The 21,459-nt window shown below is 40.1% G+C and overlaps 5 protein-coding genes across 5 annotated transcripts; 3 read left to right on the top strand and 2 right to left on the bottom strand.

The window, feature by feature from the left end:
* Window positions 1–334: 334 nt before the first annotated feature.
* Window positions 335–4,679, top strand: tmem119b (transmembrane protein 119b). The gene is made up of 3 exons (XM_010750404.3): window positions 335–1,441; window positions 2,134–2,310; window positions 3,331–4,679. Exon 3 carries the CDS (start codon window positions 3,347–3,349, stop codon window positions 4,175–4,177), a length of 831 nt encoding a protein of 276 aa, XP_010748706.3. The 5' UTR covers window positions 335–1,441; window positions 2,134–2,310; window positions 3,331–3,346; the 3' UTR covers window positions 4,178–4,679.
* Window positions 4,680–5,273: 594 nt separating this feature from the next.
* LOC104934686 (iron-sulfur cluster assembly scaffold protein IscU) lies at window positions 5,274–7,767 on the bottom strand. The gene is made up of 5 exons (XM_010750405.3): window positions 7,609–7,767; window positions 6,480–6,593; window positions 6,156–6,266; window positions 5,959–6,037; window positions 5,274–5,866 (listed from the first exon to the last, which is right to left on the bottom strand). Exons 1-5 carry the CDS (start codon window positions 7,708–7,710, stop codon window positions 5,775–5,777), a joined length of 498 nt encoding a protein of 165 aa, XP_010748707.2. The 5' UTR covers window positions 7,711–7,767; the 3' UTR covers window positions 5,274–5,774.
* Window positions 7,768–11,313: 3,546 nt separating this feature from the next.
* Window positions 11,314–13,214, top strand: LOC104934687 (C3a anaphylatoxin chemotactic receptor). The gene is made up of 2 exons (XM_010750409.3): window positions 11,314–11,627; window positions 11,745–13,214. Exon 2 carries the CDS (start codon window positions 11,764–11,766, stop codon window positions 12,784–12,786), a length of 1,023 nt encoding a protein of 340 aa, XP_010748711.2. The 5' UTR covers window positions 11,314–11,627; window positions 11,745–11,763; the 3' UTR covers window positions 12,787–13,214.
* A 439-nt stretch (window positions 13,215–13,653) lies between these two features.
* On the top strand, window positions 13,654–17,450 carry rnf185 (ring finger protein 185). Its single transcript, XM_019278831.2, has 7 exons — window positions 13,654–13,746; window positions 14,026–14,314; window positions 14,938–14,956; window positions 15,049–15,161; window positions 15,330–15,384; window positions 15,730–15,847; window positions 15,949–17,450. Exons 2-7 carry the CDS (start codon window positions 14,133–14,135, stop codon window positions 16,044–16,046), a joined length of 585 nt encoding a protein of 194 aa, XP_019134376.1. The 5' UTR covers window positions 13,654–13,746; window positions 14,026–14,132; the 3' UTR covers window positions 16,047–17,450.
* On the bottom strand, window positions 17,034–20,995 carry LOC104934689 (uncharacterized). The gene is made up of 2 exons (XM_010750411.3): window positions 20,771–20,995; window positions 17,034–18,481 (listed from the first exon to the last, which is right to left on the bottom strand). Exons 1-2 carry the CDS (start codon window positions 20,898–20,900, stop codon window positions 17,742–17,744), a joined length of 870 nt encoding a protein of 289 aa, XP_010748713.3. The 5' UTR covers window positions 20,901–20,995; the 3' UTR covers window positions 17,034–17,741.
* Window positions 20,996–21,459: the final 464 nt, after the last annotated feature.

Here is a 21,459-nt window from a genome sequence, read left to right as displayed (position 1 = left end):
CTGAAAGAGATTACATTTACACAAGACAACGCAATCCAGTGAGTAACGGGGTCCTGGTGATGCACCATGGTGGAGACAGCGATGAGGATGTAGGGGATAATCTCACCCTCAGCAGTTTCCTTCCAGACAATGACCGTTATGTTTAGGTCAAATTATGATGATTGTCACGTACACGCTTCATCAGACTTCAGATTAGACTGAGCTGTCTGTTGCCAGTGATGTGGAAACAGTTGCTGTATGAATAAACTTGTACTTCCCCATTAATGTCGGTGGTTTGGCTTCGTTGCACGCCCTACTCCTGTGGAGGAAGAGACAGAAACCACAAGAACAAATGAACCCAAAAAACAGTGTTTCATGTTTGTGTGCCATTAACCGTATCTTGCATTTGTTGAGGTTAGGTCATCAAACGTGTATTTTAGGCAAGAGCAAAGAGATTTTTGCATAATTTCACTCTTGCCCTCCACTGGAGACTTAAAGCCAGGATGAGTGATCAAAGATTCCTTATTTTAAAAACATCCTGAGCTGAACACTGATGGTGTTTCACTTAGCGGCGGGAGACAGGAAAGCATCTTGTTTTGTCAAGGGATTACTGTTCTTCGCAGACACTGCTCGGCTTACAAGTGCTATTCTGGTAGCAACGAGGCTTAATTGTATGAACGCTGTACTTTGATTGATGTAGACTTTATGGGACTCTTTATGTGGGTTTCTGTATTGGGATAACTTATTAAACTAATGTGTTATTTAACAGGTTGGTAACGCTTTATTTTACAGGTCTGCTGTTGCCTTATAGTTTCCACCAACTTTTCTAGGAAGAAATATGATTTGGTACTAGTTTTAGGACAAAGTTTTCCACTTAAATATTTAGTTTAGCATTCAATCAAAATGCATTATACATTCTGTATTTGATTATAATCAGTGGCAACACTTAACAAGGATAAAATAAAGTGTTACCAATGTTTTTCTTGCTTGTTCTCTCAAATAGACGGCTGTTCACTCTGAGATTTCTAATAAAAACATGTCCCGAGTAATTCCGATCAACTCTGTGTTGTTTCAAAATAAGAGCTGAAGTGAAAGGGAGTGTTTGTTCCATGGTCTTATATGTGTCTAAACGGTTAATAGTTATAATAAAACTGAGCATTCGGTGGACAGTTCCCTTTATAAAGGGCTTTTCTTCTAGCCTGGACTGGATTTCATATTCACTTCCCTTCCTGTGAAAAGAAAACAGAGCCCTGAATGCTTATTAGGGCCATGAAGCTGTGTTTTTTTTTTCTTCTTCTTCTACCACTTTTTTTTTTTTCACATTCAGCAATGTCCAACTGAAACAGACACCAGTGACTATCAACAGAGCTGAGACGAATGTAAACCTGGAGGATGCAGGACCTCATCTCATGCTCCTGATGACCATATAAAGCTAGACTTGTCTTGACTGATCACAAACATGGTAGACTTGCCAAAAATGCATTCACACACACACACACACACACACACACACACACACACACACACACACACACACACACACACACACACAATCACTTGTAGTCTCGCTCATACACAGTCACACTCTCTCCCTAAAGTGGTCACACACACCGTGTGAGTTTAATTGCTTGCCTCTGGAGAAAAATCCCCCTTGTCCTGCTTGTTACGGTGTGGGTTTTTTTTTTTGTCAACACACAGGAAACATTAACCTCTTCCTGCATTAGCTGGTCAATCTTACAAGCTGCTCTCTGACTCCGTTAGGCCTGCTGTTAGTCATCAGTGTCAGAGGCTGGGGTTACAGGAAGGACCAGGTTGTCAATCAGGAGAGATATTTTAAAAATACGACCTACTGTGTGTTGCTGATGTTGATATTTAAGCTGGTTTTATAGTTAGAACGTGTTTTTTTAATTCATTCTGCAGAGGGTTGTCTTGGCCTTGCATATCCAGTTAGCCATACAGGAGAGTGGAGGAGAGGTCCCTGCCCCCACACCACATTATAAACTCCTACCTAACAAGAACAATCTGTGTGCAGGCCGGAGAGAGCTCAGACACTCTCAGGGAAACTGAAGGGGGAGGAGAACAGTGGAGAAGCAGAAGGAGGGATTTGTCCTCATGGTTAGTGACAGTTTTTTTTATTTTTTTTGCACTATCCAGACAAACCTCCAGCCTGAAATCTGAAACGGCAGAAGTGGCGTGGCTTGCCGAGCATTTGCCACTCTTTGCTGTGCTCTTCGTCCGCTCTTTCTCTCAGTACACTTTTTCCAGACTGGAACTCATCCTCCACCAGAGGCCATCAAAGCCAGAGACACTTCTTCTGCAGCACAGTGGATGGTGAGTAAAATGTTTTGTCATTTCAGATAGTCTGAGCTGAAAAGGTATTAAGCAAGAAGCATTGAGGTTACCTGGCATCATGTGAGCTCACATGTCTGTGTTTGTGACAGCATCATGATGCCTTCAGGCACAAAGTTAAAGTCAATGTTTTGTGTCAGTTTTAGATATCAAACAAATCCAGACTCTAGATCTGAGTAAAGATTCATTGTGTGTGTATGTGTGTGTGTGTGTGTTTGTGTGTGCATATGACCACCTTATGTGCCTTATATGATCATGTGTCTGATTGCACAGGCATGTGTGGCCATGTATATTTGGTCTGGGCTGAGTGTGTGATAGATTGAAAAAAAAAAGAAAAAAGAAAGAAACTCCCACCACCCCCTTTTTTCCAGATGAGACAGACTTATATGTGGCCCAGCTTGAACACAGATGGAGCAGAATAAGGATAAAAGTGTGGGAGCTGCTGCCAGTTGACACACAAACTGAGCAGAAAGCTGATTGTGATCCAAATAAAGCAGCATTTAAAGGGTCCCTTCACCCAATTTGGAAACAGAACATAGTTTCCCATTGACAGTACCTCCTTGTGGTATCCACGCATACAGATAGTTTTGGTTTTATTGTCCTTCTTTTCTTATTTTTAGAAATATTAGAAATTCCACAAAGAGTAAGTGGAAAAATGTGTCGTCAATTAACATTTGAGCTAAGACTAAAAAAATATTTTTACTCCGTTTCCCAGTTCAACTATATTACATATAAACAAAATAAAATAACACAATAAATTAGACAAATATTACTGATAATAAAAACCAAATTATAATCTGGTTTCATGCACATTCCTGACTACTTTCTCAGCCTTGGAGGTTTCTGGAAATACCTCCAGAACAGTGTTATTACAAAGATCTCCATAAAAACAGATGCTTAGCTCTGTGATTCGAACATAATGGCAATACACGAGAGGCACAAACTGTCTTCACATATGTACCATATGACATTTCACTTACTGAAGTTTCTCGTTATTTACAGATCCTGAGGGGAAACTATGCTCCCGATGGCCCTTCATCTGATTGGTCTGTGTGGTGTGTTTTGCATCAGCCACAGCTCGGCCACACCTCTACCTTTCTACAACCTTCCAGAGGGAAGTACAGATGAGGAAGAGTTTAGTAACTTTACTTCCTTTGTGCCCTTCAGCAACAGTTCCTCTGAATATGAAACCACACCAGTGGGCCCCATACATGTGGAAACTGACTTTCTGGGTCAAGTTGTGAACTTTCTGGAGGAGAACATGCTCCTTATCCTTGTCGTGGGCTCCTTTATCCTTCTAGTCTTCCTTATTATCTGTGGAGCAATTTTCATGAGCCGCAGACGCAAAGTCAATGCCTACTACCCTTCCTCCTTCCCCTCGAAGATGTATGTGGACCACAGGGACAAAACTGGAGGTGCTAAACCCTTTAATGAAGTGCCAGAAAAACCTGCACCTGAGCAGCAAAGTGAGCCAGTGGACTCTCACAGGCAGCTCCAGGCAGACATTATGAGGGCTGCCAAGAGCTTGCGCACACCGAATAAATCTGTTGATGCTGCAGAGGGAAGTGACTCCACTCAGAAAGTAGCAGACCAAAGTCCTAAGGACAGCTCTAAACCAGATGGCAACAGCATCCTGGACCAGCAGCTACCAAGTCTCCCAGAGGAAAAGGAGCTGAGTGAGATCTTCGACAGTGAAGCAGCTGCAGCAGGCAGCCCTGAGCCGACTCCTCCAGAGGAAGATGATTCACGGGAGCCTCTGACTGGCAGGAATCTCCGGCCCTCCTCTCTGCATATTCACAATGACTCTGCTACGCTTCAGCTCATCGCAGGAGAGAAAACTGCCTTCTAACTAACTCTGGACACTGTGACCTGAATAAGCTGAAACCTTTTTTAATTTTCATTTTTCCAGTTTTCCAAGGGAAATGCATAAAAGTTGTGTTTTGCAATATTTTGTTTATATTCACAGCAGGGAAGATATATGCAGCAGCCAAGCAATAACCTCCGTGGTTGTGAACTGAAGCCAAAGCAGACGTGCCAAAAACTGCAGTTTCTCAAACGTCCACTTGAGGCTGGCTGCAGAACGAGTCAGTCTTCATAAGTCCCCATGTTAAAATGTCCAACTTCACAGCAGAAATAAACATGTTTACAGCCTGGTACAAAAAACTGTTTTGGTCTATGTAGCTAATTTCACAGTTCTTGACAACTGTACTGAGGGTGAATTTATATAGAACTCACTTGTTCAAATTATATTAAGGCTTAGAGTTATGAATAACTGCTTTGACTGAGGTGGGTGCTGTTACAGATGGCTTGTTTGAGCACCCAGGCTTCAGGTCAATGATCCACGTCTTTGCCGATTTTTAGGTTAGCAGGGAGGTGGAAGAGGCAGGACAGCCAACAAACCACAGATTTTAAACTTTAAAATTGCTTTTCAGAAACCTGTGGGTGACGTCACACATATGCCGTCCATTCTTTAAACGGTCAGTGGCAGTAGTCCGTTGCTTTACTCTGCCTGGATATATCGTTCATGCTTTATTATAAAAACATTAACATTGAGCACAAAATGGGGTGATTTTTGTTTTGTCCAGTTCCTTGAACATTCCTGCATAGGGGCCACTAAAATAAATATCGTGCCTTGTCAAACTTCTATAGTATTGGCATAGAGTAGTGATTGAATTAAAGATCTGTCAAGTATAGAAAACAACTACCATAGAATCATTTAGTTTCACAAACAGTAAAATTCAGATTATCAAGAGACCGAATACAGATCAGAGCAGACATTATAGCAGGGAGTGCATGAGCGTAATCAATAATCAATAAATAGTAAATAAGACATTTGATTTAGGTGAACCAGTTCCACAACTATATGCTTTTCCTTTTATACAGGTCAAAATGTCTGGATCAATATTCAGGCCACTTAGAGTAATAAATTGCACTCACAAACAAAATAAGATTTATAATACTTTATTGCAGACTATCAATGAAGCATTACGAAATGATTATAAATTACACCAGTGGACCCTTAGTTTGTTTCAAGTGACTTTGCATAACAACTTGCATATCAAAAGGTCAGTGCTTAAGGGTTGCAGATAGGATACTTTTCTTGCAAGCTTTAATCAATCTCCATCACACAGTTCAGAACACTCCTCAACCACAAAATCTTAAAACACAATCTCAAAAATAAGGCTCAGCTTTGTACCAACAACCCAAATGAGTGCTTACATTGTGCGTATACGTGACAGGCTAAGAAGGTACAGTATACAGGGTTAGACTGATAGAGAGAGCCTACAGCCTACAGAGGGATGACGATAGTGTACTTGTCATCAACAACATTAGGTGTCTCTCAATAGTGCAGGGAAGTGAGGTGGTGACGCCTGACTACTTCTACATCTCTTGTTGGAAGCCAGAAGCAAACAGTGGCATCCAACTCAGAGTGAGAGTCGAGCTGTTTAATTGCTGGCCCTGACTGCCTCCTGCTGGCCGTCCTGTTGCTTGAGGCGATAGTCAGCCAGGGCAGCCTTGATGGCGTCCTCGGCAAGCACTGAGGAGAAACAATTCAAGGGTTGAATTAAAGGTTAATTATACAAACGTGTGTGTGGTGCAGTTCTGAAAAGAAGACCATGATTCACTTACTGGAGCAGTGAAGTTTAACCGGTGGAAGAGAGAGCTCTTTGGCAATGTCAGTGTTCTTTATCATCAATGCTTCGTCCACCTGGGAAGAAAAGCACACAGCTTGAGTAAGCACAAAAACCTTTCCGGTCAATGATAAGACACGAGCAGAGCAGAGTAAATAAGAGACAGGGAAAGAAGTCTTTAATGTGTATACTCACAGATTTTCCTTTCACCCACTCGGTGGCCAAAGAGCTGGAGGCAATAGCAGAGCCGCAGCCAAAGGTTTTGAACCTGGCATCCACGATTTTCCCCTGGTCGTCCACCTCAATCTGTCACAAAATTAAAGTTTTTAGAGTTTTACTCAAATGCCAAAACCACTATTTGATTTACAACCAAGCGGTGTCAACTTAACACCCTTAACTTAGCGCCATCTACTTGGTAAAACAAGAATATTTAGTACTCTGTTTGGTTCTTCCACAGGTATTCAGGTTTAATGACTAGACAAGATGCTGTAATTCATCTGTGTTTAGTGACAAGCATACCTGGAGCTTCATGACATCTCCACAGGCTGGAGCGCCCACCAAGCCGGTCCCAACGTTCTTGGATTGTTTGTCCAGGATGCCCACATTTCTTGGGTTCTCATAATGATCAACCACCTTCAGACAGGAAAAGAAAGGAAACAGTGTTAGGGCAAACACAATGAGTCAAAGTGGGTTTTTCCACAAAACTGAAATAAATGTGATGAAATAAAACAACAGTAGCCATTTCTATTTTCCTACAATCGAAGATGATGTCTAGACGTCTCACGAAATCACCGTTATACAACTGCAGGTCTTCACCCTTACGTAAGGGACAATGAAATAACCAGATTAAGACCGGATTTCATTGTCAACTATACTGACTCCAGCATCCTGTCCCCCTCCTCCCCCTCCGCCTCTCTAAGTTTGCTGAGTCATTCTGACCAAAAACAACATGAGCTGCCTGAGCTTATATCACATTGCCAATGCGTATCCCAAAGAAGGATTGTATTTAACGCACAAAGTAACATGTGATTTGACATTATAGTACATTCCTGTTTGTTTTCCACAAAAATGTTGAATCTTTTTTATGATCCTAAAGATTTTTGGTGTGTCTTTAAAGTGTGTCACACACACAAAAAACAAAAACAAAGCAACATTTCATTTCTAGGCAATTCAAACATCCAGAAAGTGCAAACTACCATCATAAAAATAATTTGAAAGCATCTTGTGTGTCTCCATGTTGCATCACATCACTGAACATGTGTGATGTGTCTGTTACATCCTCATGAAGAAGACACAGCTTTAACATGACATTTACAGGTCTACAGCATTACTGTGCTCCTTCACTAACCTTTAATTAAAGCGTATTAATCGGATGTGATTCGAGTATTAAAGGGACAGATTAGTGATGTTATTCCAGTCTGCAACTAACTAACAAGCTATCTTTGAATAAATAAAAAGGTAATTTAACATTAAATAGGAGAATATGATCTCTTTCTGTCACACCTGCCTTGATATAAGACATGTAACCCTTAAAGTGTGTTTATTAACCAGCTCCATCTGATCACCTGAGCGACGCATGACGCTTTTACGGAGCTCAAACAGTGACACGGCCTCCTCTAGTGGAGCTATAACAAGCCAAGAGTTTTACCTTCTTGTGGTAGCAGCACTGGGTGATGAACTCCGGAGCAGACAGCCTCCTGGTGATGAAAGTCAGAGGACTGAGACACTTGTTAGCCACAGTACCCGCCATGTTGACACTCAGACGAGGATGGCGCAGTTTCAAACGGGAGAGGAGCTCGAGGCAGTGTGCGGCGCGTCACCGGCCGGGGGGAGGGGCTAACCTGATTACATCTGCGCATGCCCAGTATACATCCTTTCATAACAGTCTCATAACAGTGACACAGCCAATAATCAGAAGATTGACGGATCGATCCCCGCCTCCTCCAGCAGTTGGCGCCAGCCTCAGAATGTGTGTGTGAATGGATGATTAGAAAAGTGAAATATTTAAAATCACTTCTTAAAACTTTTAAAGAGTTTTTTATAGACTAGCTTTTAGGTTATGATATTATTTGTTTATTTTTATTTATTTTTTGTATTTTCATTTGACTGTATTCATCTATCTTTGTACCTGTTATGTTTTTGTTTCTATGGCTTTGTTGTAAAGCACTTTGGGTACCATCTGGCTATTGTAAAGGGCTATACAAATAAATTTGATTTGATTAGATTTGATTATAAAAGAAGAGGAAGTGGTGCATTCATGTGTATGGGTTGTATCAGGAGTCTTCAACCTTTTTCAGCCCAAGGACCCCTTGGACGAGAGACAAACGGCCTATAATAACTTTTATATTTACTTCATCCACCTTTTATTTCACCTTATTAACAAATTTATATACTGGGCTACCTTTTATTTCACCTTATTAACAAATTTATATACTGGGCTATTATCCTATATGTGTTTATGATTGATGCATTTTTTTGTCAAAAGTAGCTTAGTATTGCATATTAATGCTTGCAGTTTACTCAATATCATCTTTGTTATATTTTTGCCCGGTTTACATCTTTTCATAACATAGACACATAGAGTCTCATAACAGTGACACAGCCAGTAATCAGAAGATTGACGGATCAATCCCCGCCTCCTCCAGCAGTTAGTGTCAGCCTCTGAATGTGTGTGTGATTAGAAAAGTGAAATATTTAAAATCACTTCTTAAAACTTTTAAAGATTTTTTTTATAGACTAGCTTTTAGGTTTTGATATTATAAAAGAAGAGGAAGTGGTGCATTCATGTGTATGGGTTGTATGTAGATCAGGAGTCTTCAACCTTTTTCAGCCCAAGGACCCCTTGGACGAGAGACAAACGGCCTATAATAACTTTCATATTTACTTTATTCACCTTTTATTTCACCTTATTAACAAATGTATATACTGGGCTATCATCCTATATGTGTTTATGATTTATAAAACCTTTATGCATAATGGAATAATCTATTTAAAAAAATAGTTTTTTGTCAAAAGTATCTTATTATTACATATTAATGCTTGCAGTTTACTCAATATCATCTTTGTTATATTTTTGCCCGGTTTACATCTTTTCATAATACAGACACATAGAGTCTCATAACAGTGGCACAGCCAATAATCAGAAGATTGACGGATCGATCCCCGCCTCCTCCAGCAGTTGGCGCCAGCCTCTGAATATGTGTGTGAATGGATGATTAGAAAAGTGAAATATTTAAAACTTTTAAAGAATTTTTTATAGACTAGCTTTTAGGTTATAATATTATAAAAGAAGAAGAAGTGGTGCATTAATTGTGTATGGGTTGTATGTAGATCAGGAGTCTTCAACCGTATTTAGCCCAAGGACCCCTTGGACGAGAGACAAACGGAACAGGGACCCCCACATGGCCTATAATAACTTTTATATTTACTTTATTCACCTTTTATTTCACCTTATTAACAAATGTATATACTGGGCTGTTATCCTATATGTGTTTATGATTGATAAAACCTTTGTGCATAATGGAATTATCTATTTAAAAAATAGTTTTTGTCAAAAATATCTTATTATTACATATTAATGCTTGCAGTTTTCTCAATATCGTCTTTTATCGTTATATTTTTGCCCGGTTTACATCCTTTCAAAACACAGACACATAGAGTCTCATAGTGGTGACACAGCCAGTAATTAGAAGATTGATGGTTCAATCCCTGCCTCCTCCAGCAGTATTTTGGTGAAAATTGTCAATTATTATGACTGCCTCCTCCAGCAGTATTTTGGTGAAAATTGTCAATTATTATGACAAAAGTTGGGGTCCACAGAGAGAGGGGAGTGTGCGTTTTCTTAATGTATTATTTATTTTCCATTTTTCTTTTGTTTTATATTGTCTTGTCTTTGAACAGCTGTTTCCATCACCATGTTCTTAAATCTTGTTTTGTTTGGTTCTCTGTTGCTATTTTTGCCTTTAGTTTGTGCTTGTCTGTCAAAGCACTTTGTTACTCTGTTTTAAAGGTGCTATATAAATAAAGTTATTATTATTAAGTTATTATTGTTACCATCTCATGTGTAATCCATTACTGGGGAAGGTGTGTGCCTTGTTTTAAAGACACATGAGATTGCGAATAAACCTTGTATAGATGCGACTATGGAGGCAATACATACATGATGAATATTCATTTATCCAATTTAAAAACATTTTATTTCAAAAAGGTCTGCAATTAATGATTATTTTCAATTATCGATTGATCTGAGTAGAGATATAAATCAGTAATAATTACCTAGAAATTGTATTAAGTACAATACTTGAGCAAATGTGAGCAGAAAGTTATGTTTCATCACTGTACAGTGTGCACTACCAAACAATTTTAGTAGTTCAAATGTTGTTTATTTGCCTTGTGATTGTTGTCTGATTGAAAACAATTTACTCAGCTGTTCTTCTGTTGCATAACTCCATCATATGACTTTTGGGGAACTGCACTTTCAGCAACACTGTCAGTATAAAATGTGAAGTAAAAAGTTGAATTGCTTAATAAATGAGCAGAATATGACTAATGTGTGAATGTATTTATATGTCACTTCAGCAAGCATTGGAAGGAATTTCACCATTGACTGAGCTGGATGACTGATTTATGACATGACGGTGATAAAATCTCACTGCAAACATGTTACACTTACAGTTTCTAGCAGACACTAATATTCCTCGACACGTCAGAATATATTAAGCTTTCACAGCTTAAATAATCACATGCTGAACTAAATCTTAATTGTGCAAGCCAGAAACTTCCTCTTCTTCCCATTTATTATGATGTTGCTTAATATCCTTTATTACAGTTTTATAACATGAGCATAATTTAGACGTTGGTCAAGCTGTCATGTTATAGTACACACTAAAATTAAGAGAAGTTTTGATTATATGTAATATTATAACCCTATTTTCTTGGAGAAGTTTTGATTATATGTAATATTATAACCCTATTTTCTTGGTTGGTCTAGTCTTTGGGGCTATAATTTGAGTTTGAATAAATTTAAATTCCCACCAACACGGTGAGACAGAGTACAACTTCACTATCTTGGAGTGAAATTGTAACTGTAATCATAGCACTTAATCTCACATGTCCATAATGATATTGAGGAATTAGTCCTACTGAAGCATGTAGTATATATATTTTTTAAACTTTGACATTTTATCTTTATTACTTCAGTCTAAAATAAACTAATTGATTAATGATTAACTTTGAGTCATAACAAACACTATAAGAGGAAACTGCCCTTTAACATAATTGCAGTGTTTCTGCAAACACTGCAATTCTGGTGAACTACCCTTGGTTAAGAAGTGTGACCTGATGGTTGTGTCTTTATGTGGTTTTGCGAAGGGGATCCACTTGGTGAGATTACAGCATTTCTTATTGGACGCTGTAAGACCTGAAGAAAAACAGAAAAACAGTATTTTACCATTATTTTAAACTCTATGACCACCTACAAACACAAAATATGTTTTTATTAAGTGAGAGGTGGGCAGTCTGTGACTTTTTCCATTACGTCTCTTCTGATGGTGTGAGCACTTTCGTCACTAACTGCCCAGGAAACCAGAAGTGAGAAGTTCTGTGGCAACGCTGTAAAAGACTCAGAGGGAAGGAGCTTTGTAGTGTTTCTCTTGATCGAGACATAAGGTGAGTACATTCTATGAAAGAAACTATAAGACATTTTATTGATTAAATGTGTTAACTGTGATAAACATTTATGTGTATATGTTTATAAAGTAAGACACTCTGTGTTCTGTATTTCAGGAAAAAAAAAATAGCCAGCATGGATTTTGATTACGTTGAATACACCGATTACACTCCAGGCAATGAAACAGAGAACAACTTCACCACAGATGGAGTATTGCATTTCAGTACCACTCAGACTCCTCTGACTCGTGTTCTGGTGGCAGTTAATATCATTATATCTGTTATTGGCCTTGGAGGAAATTCATTAGTGATCTGGATCTGTGGATGGAAGATGAAGAGAACTGTCATCACCATATGGTACGTCAGTCTGGCCATTTCAGACTTTTTGTTCTGTGCCTGTCTGCCATTGGAAGTATTCTACATGATCACCTCACACTGGCCTTTCGGAGAGGTCTTGTGCAAGCTCATCTCCTCCGCACTGTTTCTCAACATGTACAGCAGTGTGTTTCTGTTGGTTCTCATCAGCACAGATCGCTGTATAATGGTTTCATTTCCTGTGTGGGCTCATAATCACCGGACAGTGGGGAAAGCATCTGCAGTCGTTGCCCTAATGTGGGTCCTTTCTGCACTCCTTACGTTGCCTTCGCTGATCTTTAGAAAAACCACAATCCATGATTCGGTCACTCAGTGCTACACGGATTACACGAGCCATACACAAGGCAGTGGTGCCATACACAAGGCTGTGGCGCTGACTCGATTCATCTGCGGGTTCCTCATTCCTTTCCTCATGATTGTCTTCTGCTGCTCTGTGCTTGCTGTGAAGCTGAGAAGTTTGACCATTAGGTCAACGAAGCCTTACAAAGTAATGGTGGCGCTCATCTTGTCATTTTTCTTCTGTTGGGTCCCCTATCATTGCTTTGTTCTTTTAGAGTTAGACTTGAAAAACCAAAGCCTGGAAGTACTTAAAACTGGCCTGAAGGTGGGCGCCACCCTGGCTGCAGCAAACAGCTTCATATCCCCTGTTCTCTATGTGTTCATTGGTAATGATTTCAAACAAACCCTAAAGCGGTCTTTCACATCAAGGTTTGAGGAGGCAATGGCGGAGGATTTCCGTACAGGTTTAAATCACTCAAGGTCTAAGTCAATGGAAGTTATCTAAAATTAAGTTTGAGTATTTCACAGAACAGTACATGTCAGACATCACAATCATATGTCATGGCATGTTTGTATCTATGTATCAAGAATCTATTTATCAGAAAAAAGATTACAAAAAAAACCTATATATACTATATATTTTGTATTTTTATGTGTGAATAAATGTGTGTTTGTATTCAGGATGAATTAAGTCTTTTGAATAAAAATAAAATGTATAATCTACAACATATTATTATTTGGTTGAACTAACTAGCCTAATTGAAGTGAAACGTCATGTGACTATGTGCCCGCTATTAAATATTCTTGAACCTTTACATTACATTGTTGTAATTACCCTTTTATTTAATGTATCCCTACCTGCAAGAAGTACTGTTGTATATTATTGCTGTATTTGTTTTATTTCTTAAGTTAATAAAAGTTATTAAAACTGCTCTTATTATGTATTTTATTTTATTAATTGATAATGAATTCATGTTGCTATATTAACAATGGAAAATAAATGATAACAAGCAATGTAAAAGGAGTATCTTAAAGTAACAGATTATCACCTGACTCTACAGATCCTCTCGTGTCTTTTAGCTCATTGTTTTGGTTTTTACTTTCACCTGTAGATACCTGGCCAGCACCAAACAGTAACACACTAACACTAAGTTAGTTAGCTGGTGAAGACATTGGTGGTTTTAGCCACTTAAAGGTCCAGTGTTTGAGATCTAGAAGGGTCACAGGTAGGAAAGACTTCTTGTGGAGCATCTTTGTGCCAGATGAGACGAGGCGGGTTTTTAAGAAGTGTTGAAAAAATGTCAAATATTTCAGTTTTATAAAGGTGATGTTTGTGTTTAATCGTCTCAAAAATACTGACATCTGATTGGTCCTCCCGGGGCACCTGACAGCAGAGTCACAGGGGTCCACTAGCCCCGCCCCTCTGGATCTACTACCGGTTGTCGTGGATGTGATGAAACCAGCTGTAAGCACATTTACTCAACTTCTCCACAAGTTTCTCCGCTTTTAAGTTAGTAAATCACAGTCATGACCGAACCGCGTTAGCTGCTTTGTGTCCGGTTAATGTCTCAGACAGTGAAACTGTCTTTTCCTTTAGTTTTCTTCGCTTGCTAACGTTAGCAACTCCTGTATATCTAGATGGAAGCTAGCTCGGCTAAACCCGCGTCGGTTTAATCCGGTTTAACTCTTTTATTTTTAATTTGTTTACATCATATATATGTTCACATCTTCTCCTCTTTGTTAGCTTCAACCCCCAACTCCACTGGACCTCCTTATGTGCTTATTTTGAAGCGCTGGGTGCCCGCAGAGTCACCCCACCTGCACCGTGTTGTTGAGCGGATCCGTCTTTAAATGGCCACCGCCGCCCCCCCTCCAGCCTCCGGCTCTGCTGCGGCCACCGACAACGCACCAAGTCCCGGATCCAGCAGCTCCACTACTGCCGACAGCGGCAACCAGGACAGCACCTTTGAGTGTAATATATGTCTGGACACCGCCAAGGATGCAGTGATCAGCCTGTGTGGACACCTTTTCTGGTAAAAAAAACAGCCAGTGGCTCTTTATTATCTTTATATATATTTATGCAGTTTTTGTATTATAACCCACCTCACCCCAGATCCAGATCAGTCTGGCTAATCTTTTTATATTACTGAACAACATGTGAATACACTGGTCTGTTTGCATTTGTAAACAACAAACATCATCAGTTATATTTCTGATATCTTAAGTTATTTTTATTAAATTGCCTCTCTAGAATAAAAAACAATACCATCTAACACAGTTTATTAACTTTTAATGATAATTTGGGGACTAATATAGTTTATAGTTTATTGTAAGTGGAAGAAATTGGCTGCTGGATGTAACATAGTACATGTGTAAGCAAACAAATCTCTTCCCTTTGTAACTTCAGCCAACTTCTGTCCGGTCAGGTCATGTCGTGTCATGAGCGTCTGGCCTTATATCAGCCAATTTGGTTACTCATTTTCATAGAGAAGATAAATCCCAAAGCAGGAAGCCATTACCCCTTCTCTTTAGTGACTGAGCTCGCCTTCAACTTTCACCAGAAAAGACGTAATAAATTGTTTCAATTCAAACTAATCAAACCTCTTCTCTGTCCCAACACTTCGTCTCTCGTCCTCCTTTGCATCTCCTTAAACAGCTGGCCCTGTTTGCATCAGGTATGTTTGGTTTTCTCCCCTTTTCACAACATTTAAATGACAGTGCATTGTTTGTTATTGGTGGTATGTAACCGCTGTTTGTCTTTATGCAGTGGTTGGAGACCAGACCCAACAGACAAGTGTGTCCAGTGTGTAAAGCTGGCATCAGCCGAGACAAGGTTATCCCCTTATACGGACGGGGAAGCACAGGTCAACAAGACCCCAGGTGGGTGGATACTTAAATATTACAGGTCTGGCATTAAACGTCATGGATTACATGACAACAAAACTGCCCATTTACATGTTGTAATCCAATATTTAATACAACAGGTTGAGAGTAATAACTTCCCAACATGTGATGGTGGCTTTTATAAAATGTGCTTTTGTTTTGTAGAGAAAGAACACCCCCTCGACCCCAAGGGCAAAGACCTGAGCCGGAAAACCGTGGTGTAAGTAACACTTATACTTTCATGGCACATCAATGCTTTCTTGATTTATTTTTTTATGTGTTTGATCACTTCATGTCAGGGTTTTTTAGTGCAGTGTCAGCTGTTGGGTAATGCTTTCATGATGAAATCATTACACAGGCTGACGTAGGTGCTGCAGTAGAAACCTGTTCTTTGTCCATTAACAAAAGGACATTACCCACTGGGATCCATTAGACGCTAAGCGCTGAGGTGTGCACACATCTCTTGAGAATGATCACAGATTTCACCGGCTGTTGCGTCACACTTCGCTTAACTGTGTGTTAAATTGTACCTCAGATATTGTGATGTCTGGACACACATTCACAGGGTTTTCAAGGCTTTGGATTCGGAGATGGGGGTTTCCAGATGTCATTTGGAATCGGTGCCTTTCCCTTTGGTATTTTTGCTACAGCTTTTAACATCAACGATGGAAGACCTCCTCCAGGTATTTGTTTTACACACTTCACCGTGATCAATCTTGTGTCTTTTATCAACAACACATCAATTAAAGTCTGTTTTTTTTGTTTTTGTCAATCTCTCAAACAGCGGCCCCTGGGACACCACAGCACATGGATGAACAGTTTCTGTCGCGACTCTTCCTGTTTGTCGCTCTGGTGATCATGTTTTGGCTGCTGATTGCATAAATGCACGTAGGGTTCGCACCAACGTGATTCTGCCTTCATACATTTTTTTGTTTGTTTTTTTTCCTCTGGTTGACACAAAGACGTCAGATTTGAAAGAAGCAGGGTTTTTGTCATGATAGTCCACAGATTAACACGCAGCTTTCACTTTCAAGGTGAACCTATATTTGTCTAATGTTTTAACTCTGTTGCTTCACGTGCTCGCAAAGGAGAACACCAAATATCATCCATATGTTTCAAACATCTAACAGCTTCAGACTTCATGCTGCATATACGACCTTTTCCCTCGAATATCTACATCATCCATTCTGATTGATTCGGACAGGATTCGCTGCTGTGGTAAAAATGCTAATTTTTCCATTCACTGGAGTGTAGGCTGCAGGGGTGTCCACCAAAAACACAGTGACAACATGTGGTGGGAGAAGTTGAGCTGGAAAAATGCAGCCTGGCGTTACACTGCAGCCACCAATCAGACTTTCAGATTGGTCAAACCTCCACAGTCAGCATGAAATGTCACTTTAATTGAGGCTAACCAGGTGGATTCATGGAGTAAACACTGATTCTCTACCTGTTGTGTTCTGGATTTGTTTATTTGATGAGTCTGACTCGCAGTTTACGCTGCAAAAAAGAGAGAGGAAGAAGTTTAATTTGGTTTGTGTCTGACCGTTGGAGAAAGAGAGAGACAGTGAATGAGAGTGAGGGAGCACAGTCATTGATAAAGCCGGTCAGTCGGAGAAATAAAGTTATTTCCTGATTGTTTCACAGCAGTTACGTTCAGCACCTCTGCAGTGATTCACCGCAGTGCCTGATCTTGCCTGAATTTACCCTAACACAGTTGTTTAGTGTGTTTGCAAACTCCAAAATTCATTCATAGATTTCTTCCATGCTGAGTGTGCAACCTATATATATACTCTGCTTAACAAAATAAGACCACCAGAGCTCTCCGTAACTTCAGTCACACATCCAATCCCATATATTTTTATATGGCCGTTTCCTTTCAGCCTATAGTTCATGTTACAGTATCTGATAAACTTTGGGGTAGCTTTTATTGAAGATGACTTGCCCTAGTCTTACTGAGTGATCATATTAGGAAAAGCACAGGTGGAACTAATAACATTAACAATGACTCCCATAACCAAAAATCATACAAGTTTTGTGGACTCAAAACAATGTTGGACATTGTCTCTTTTATTTTAGATGAGATGAAAAAGAAACGTGTTGATGCATCTAAGCAGTTGAAAGATTAATTTATCAAACAGTGTTCTGTACTGTAATTAAATGTAAAATACTGTAGATTATTACACAGTTAAAATGAAGATTGGTTGCTTTGAAACATGAAACCACTTTTCTAAATGTGAATTCACTCTATGAAAAGTTAAAATATGTAAATAAAAGATGTTAATCCGAGTCTGTCTGTCTTATTAAGGTGCAAATCTATCAGAGGGCATCGTTCTCTCACTCAGCTAATAATAAATACACAAATCAAAACACACCAAACCAGAGCGGTGTGTGGAAACAAAATCAATGATTTGCTCAATACTGAGATGTGTCGTAAAGTAAGTTTCTTCATTGTTCATGATTTCACATGATAAAAGGGATGTACTTCACCACTTTGAGCTGTAAAAATAGATATTTTGGTCATCATGGAAGAGGTTTTTAGAAAACAGAATAAAGTATTTAAAAAAAAGTCTGTTTAGTTTAGTCCTGTGTTTCCGACTCCGGCTGTTTCTCTTGAGATTCTTGCTGTACAACGTTGAACTCTGCTTCATACATAATCTGCTGGATCTTCATTTTCGTCTCGCACCTTTTCTGTGGAGCGAGTCGCTTCAGAGCGGGGACGAAGCTCAGCAGGAACAGTTCATCCTCGTCCCGCGGCCTGTTAGGAAACGAGGTGCCATTGTCTTTCACCAGCCATTTTGTTGGAGATGGGGTGCTTTGAGAAGACGGTAGCGAAAGAGACTCTTGCGCCAGGCGTCGTTTCCGTGCAGTTTTACTGCTGCTGCTGCTGCTGCTGGTGGTGGTGTTGGTGTTGGTGATCTGTGGGCCTGAAGGCACCTTAGTGAGAACAGCCAGCTGGGCCATTTGTGTGTCTTGTGAAGGGAGCTGCGTCACGAACGTTATCTGGGATGCTTTGAGGTCTGGGGGACTCACAGGGACCTTCACGATGGACTGCGGTATCTTGACCGCCTCAGATGATGTGTTCTCTCCCTCCGCACTGCCAGATTCATTGTCAGGATTGTCGTTGTCATCGTCGTTGTTGCCGCAGATGTCTGCCACTCCACTTCTTGATCCGGTGAAGGGTGCGATAAAATTCATAATTTGTCTGTATTTCCATCGACTCTGCACGATCTCCCCTTGCTTCTTGCTCTTGATCTCCATCCGGACTTCCTTCAAGTACCTGTCTCTCATGTTCTTCCATTTTCTTTTACACTCTTCAGCTGGAAAAACAAAATATCACAGTGTGAGGAGAAAGAGCTAACACAAATTCACAGGAATCACAAAGATGAAGCAATTCGGACATCCATCATAACCACATATCTTTTAAACTCTGTTTGAAATTGAAATATTTGCTCATACACAACACTCAGATATGTAGTCTGCTGCACAGATATTAAGACTAAATAGATACAGCTCCGAGAAGTGTGCTCCGCAGCCCTCACCTGGCAAATATGTTTAAGTTATAGTTATTTATAGAACAGGTAGTTCCAGTCAAGTAATCTGATTGCACAAGAGGCATTCCATGAGTGCTGATATCGAGTATAACAGCACTGAGACTTTTAACTACATGTATCACTCTGCTTCACGGTCGTTATCTTAAATCGTAACAAACTTTGCACTGCAAAGATGAACGTCTTACCACAAATAACATTAAACTATGAATGGTCGTCAGAAGGGGACAAAGGGAAGGAAAGAAGCCTTCAGGTGTTCTCACATGACGTCAAACAAATAGGAGCAAAAAACGAAGCCAACACCGGGACGGGCAAACAACATGTGCCTTAAGCTGTTTTACTGAATATCAGCACAGCGGTGATTATACTCAGCACTCCTGCCTACAAATCACACACCCCAACCGACACCTGGCTCTGCCACCTGTACACTCAGGGCAAACTTTTCCTCCTCTACGAGCACTACCAACAAGTGTACGTGTAAATCTATCTACGAGTAGCACTAACGTGTCCTTGTCGCACTGTACCTTGACTGTTTCCCTTTTTTATAAGTCATCAGCTAAATGACTAAATATAAGTGTAATACAGTGATATTCAGTGAAACATCACAACCTTGAGTGTGATATTACTCTAATCTATACTTTACATCCACGCCTATAATATTTTTACATCTAGCTGTTTATTTTTCTACTGATGCTGACCAATTTAATAACTTTTTCACACACACTATATAATAACTGTTCTGTTGTTTGCTGTCTACTCTCATTTATTGTAAGGTGTCCTTGGGTGACAGAAAGGCGCCTATGAAATAAAATGTATTATTATACTGTACATAATTACACCTAATTACTTTTTTTTTTTTACCTGCAATTGCCGCTGCTGCCAAGCTGTTTATATGTGTGTGTGTGTGTGTTTGTATATTCAACCTGTCCATTCGGCTTATGCTGTATATATATCCTAACATATTCATATTTATACCTGCACTATATTTATACATCCTATCCAAATGCACATACTTTGTGCAATGACAATAAAGCTGAATCTAATCTAATCTAAAATACCTCTACACTGTGCAATATCCAATATCAGTGCATATACAGCATAGTATGTTTATTTTATTCTCATGTGTTGCTGCTGCACTGTTTAGTGCTCTTATGCTGAGCTGACCGGCTCCTCTTGCCCAACAAATTTCATGGTGTTGTTGACCTTGTGTTAACTTACACAGGACAAATAAACCTGGAGAAACTTGGCGGTCTTACTCCGACTAATTAATACTCAGTGATCAGTTCATTCATACAGGATCTCTGTGCTGGAGTAAGGATTGTATTAAATTGTGTAGGTGTACCAAATAAAGTGGACAGGAGCTGTGTGATATATGAACAGTAATGGGGTGTATTTATATAAAATAAATAAAGTATTGTTATGCTTAAGTGTTTATGAAGTTACACAGATAAAGGCTGAAGGGTAATCGTCTTTATTTTGGTCCCAACATGTCTGGAGGTCATTGTTGGTTCACGCCGCACAATCATCCGCGCACCTGATTACATTTCAGGCTGTGTCCGGCCCTCCGACATATCTTATCCCAACAACACACCTTCTTTTTTTATGGGAGGGAGGGTGGTGGGAGGCGGCGGCGACGCTTTCACTTTACACACGGAGCGGTTAAGCGGTGACTACAAGCGAGTCCGTGCCGCTGAGCATGCTCCCCTCCTCCGCCGTGCCGTGTTGGACACGCGGCTGGCTGACGGCGCAGTGGCCGCTCAATGCAGCGCGGCCTACGGCGTGAGAGCTGCGGCTGCTACCGCTAGCACGGTACGCGCGGCTGGCTGCAAGCAACACACACACACATATACACATACACACACACACACACCGGGATGTGGATGTACTGGCGCGGATTTAAAAATAAAAAAAAACAAAAACACACACACACACACAAGTGAGGCACCTCCATCTAATGGAAATATGTAATGTTTTCTAACGTCCAACGAAGCTAAGCGAATAATAACTGACAGTAAAGTTGTGATAAACAAAAAACAAACAAAAACAAAACACACTCACATGGGAGACCCAGGAGGATACTGATGCTCCTCCAGGCATTTGCCCGACTTTCTGTGCAGCGGTAATTCGGCATAGTGACATTGTAAAGCTCTGGATAATTAAATACAGCTAATATTAACTTCTCGTCCATTTTTGCCGTACTGTTGTTGGATGTGCTGCGCGGACGCGGAAGCGGCAGTCTTCTCCCGCCTTTTCCGCCCCAACGCGAGTTATCGCGAGTGGCGGGCTGCCTGCCGCGCTGTGTCGCTCCGCCGTGCAACGGTGATACCAGGGTTTGGTCACAAGGGGGCGCACCACTCAATGTTGGGCCTGCATAGATAGATAGATAGATAGATAGATAGATAGATAGATAGATAGATAGATAGATAGATAGATAGATAGATAGAATAAAAAATATGGAAGGTGGACTGGTAGCTGGTGAGGTGCCAGTTCATCTCCTTGAGCAAGGCACTGATCCCCTGCCCCTCAGGGAGGCTGCCCATCACTCCACCATCTCTCTCCACCTTGCATGTCTATGAGCCTTGTACTGCATGTGTGTGTGTATCTGGGTTTTAAAAAATGCATGTAAAATAAAAAAATAGAGTGAAAAAAATTCCCCATCGAGGGATTAATAAAGTATATCTCTAGATAGATAGATAGATAGATAGATAGATAGATAGATAGATAGATAGATAGATAGATAGATAGAA

This window comes from Larimichthys crocea, chromosome IX (genome assembly GCF_000972845.2).
Source record: "Larimichthys crocea isolate SSNF chromosome IX, L_crocea_2.0, whole genome shotgun sequence".
Taxonomy (NCBI): Eukaryota; Metazoa; Chordata; class Actinopteri; family Sciaenidae; genus Larimichthys; species Larimichthys crocea.
Note: the sequence above shows the minus strand (reverse complement) of the source record. Positions and strands in the feature narration are given on the sequence as shown.

What these genes read in the sequence shown, in the direction of transcription:
- tmem119b (XM_010750404.3), top strand. Translation starts at nt 3,347, where the DNA reads ATGCTCCCGATGGCCCTTCATCTGATTGGTCTGTGTGGTGTGTTTTGC.
- LOC104934686 (XM_010750405.3), bottom strand. Translation starts at nt 7,710, where the DNA reads ATGGCGGGTACTGTGGCTAACAAGTGTCTCAGTCCTCTGACTTTCATC. An exon ending in AGTGCTGCTACCACAAGAAG is followed by an intron (nt 6,594 to 7,608) that starts GTAAAACTCTTG and finishes TCCTGTCTGAAG; the next exon opens with GTGGTTGATCATTATGAGAA. An exon ending in GAGATGTCATGAAGCTCCAG is followed by an intron (nt 6,267 to 6,479) that starts GTATGCTTGTCA and finishes ATTTTGTGACAG; the next exon opens with ATTGAGGTGGACGACCAGGG.
- LOC104934687 (XM_010750409.3), top strand. Translation starts at nt 11,764, where the DNA reads ATGGATTTTGATTACGTTGAATACACCGATTACACTCCAGGCAATGAA.
- rnf185 (XM_019278831.2), top strand. Translation starts at nt 14,133, where the DNA reads ATGGCCACCGCCGCCCCCCCTCCAGCCTCCGGCTCTGCTGCGGCCACC. An exon ending in ACAGGTCAACAAGACCCCAG is followed by an intron (nt 15,162 to 15,329) that starts GTGGGTGGATAC and finishes TTTGTTTTGTAG; the next exon opens with AGAAAGAACACCCCCTCGAC. An exon ending in CGATGGAAGACCTCCTCCAG is followed by an intron (nt 15,848 to 15,948) that starts GTATTTGTTTTA and finishes TCTCTCAAACAG; the next exon opens with CGGCCCCTGGGACACCACAG.
- LOC104934689 (XM_010750411.3), bottom strand. Translation starts at nt 20,900, where the DNA reads ATGGACGAGAAGTTAATATTAGCTGTATTTAATTATCCAGAGCTTTAC. An exon ending in TATCCTCCTGGGTCTCCCAT is followed by an intron (nt 18,482 to 20,770) that starts GTGAGTGTGTTT and finishes TTGTTTTTCCAG; the next exon opens with CTGAAGAGTGTAAAAGAAAA.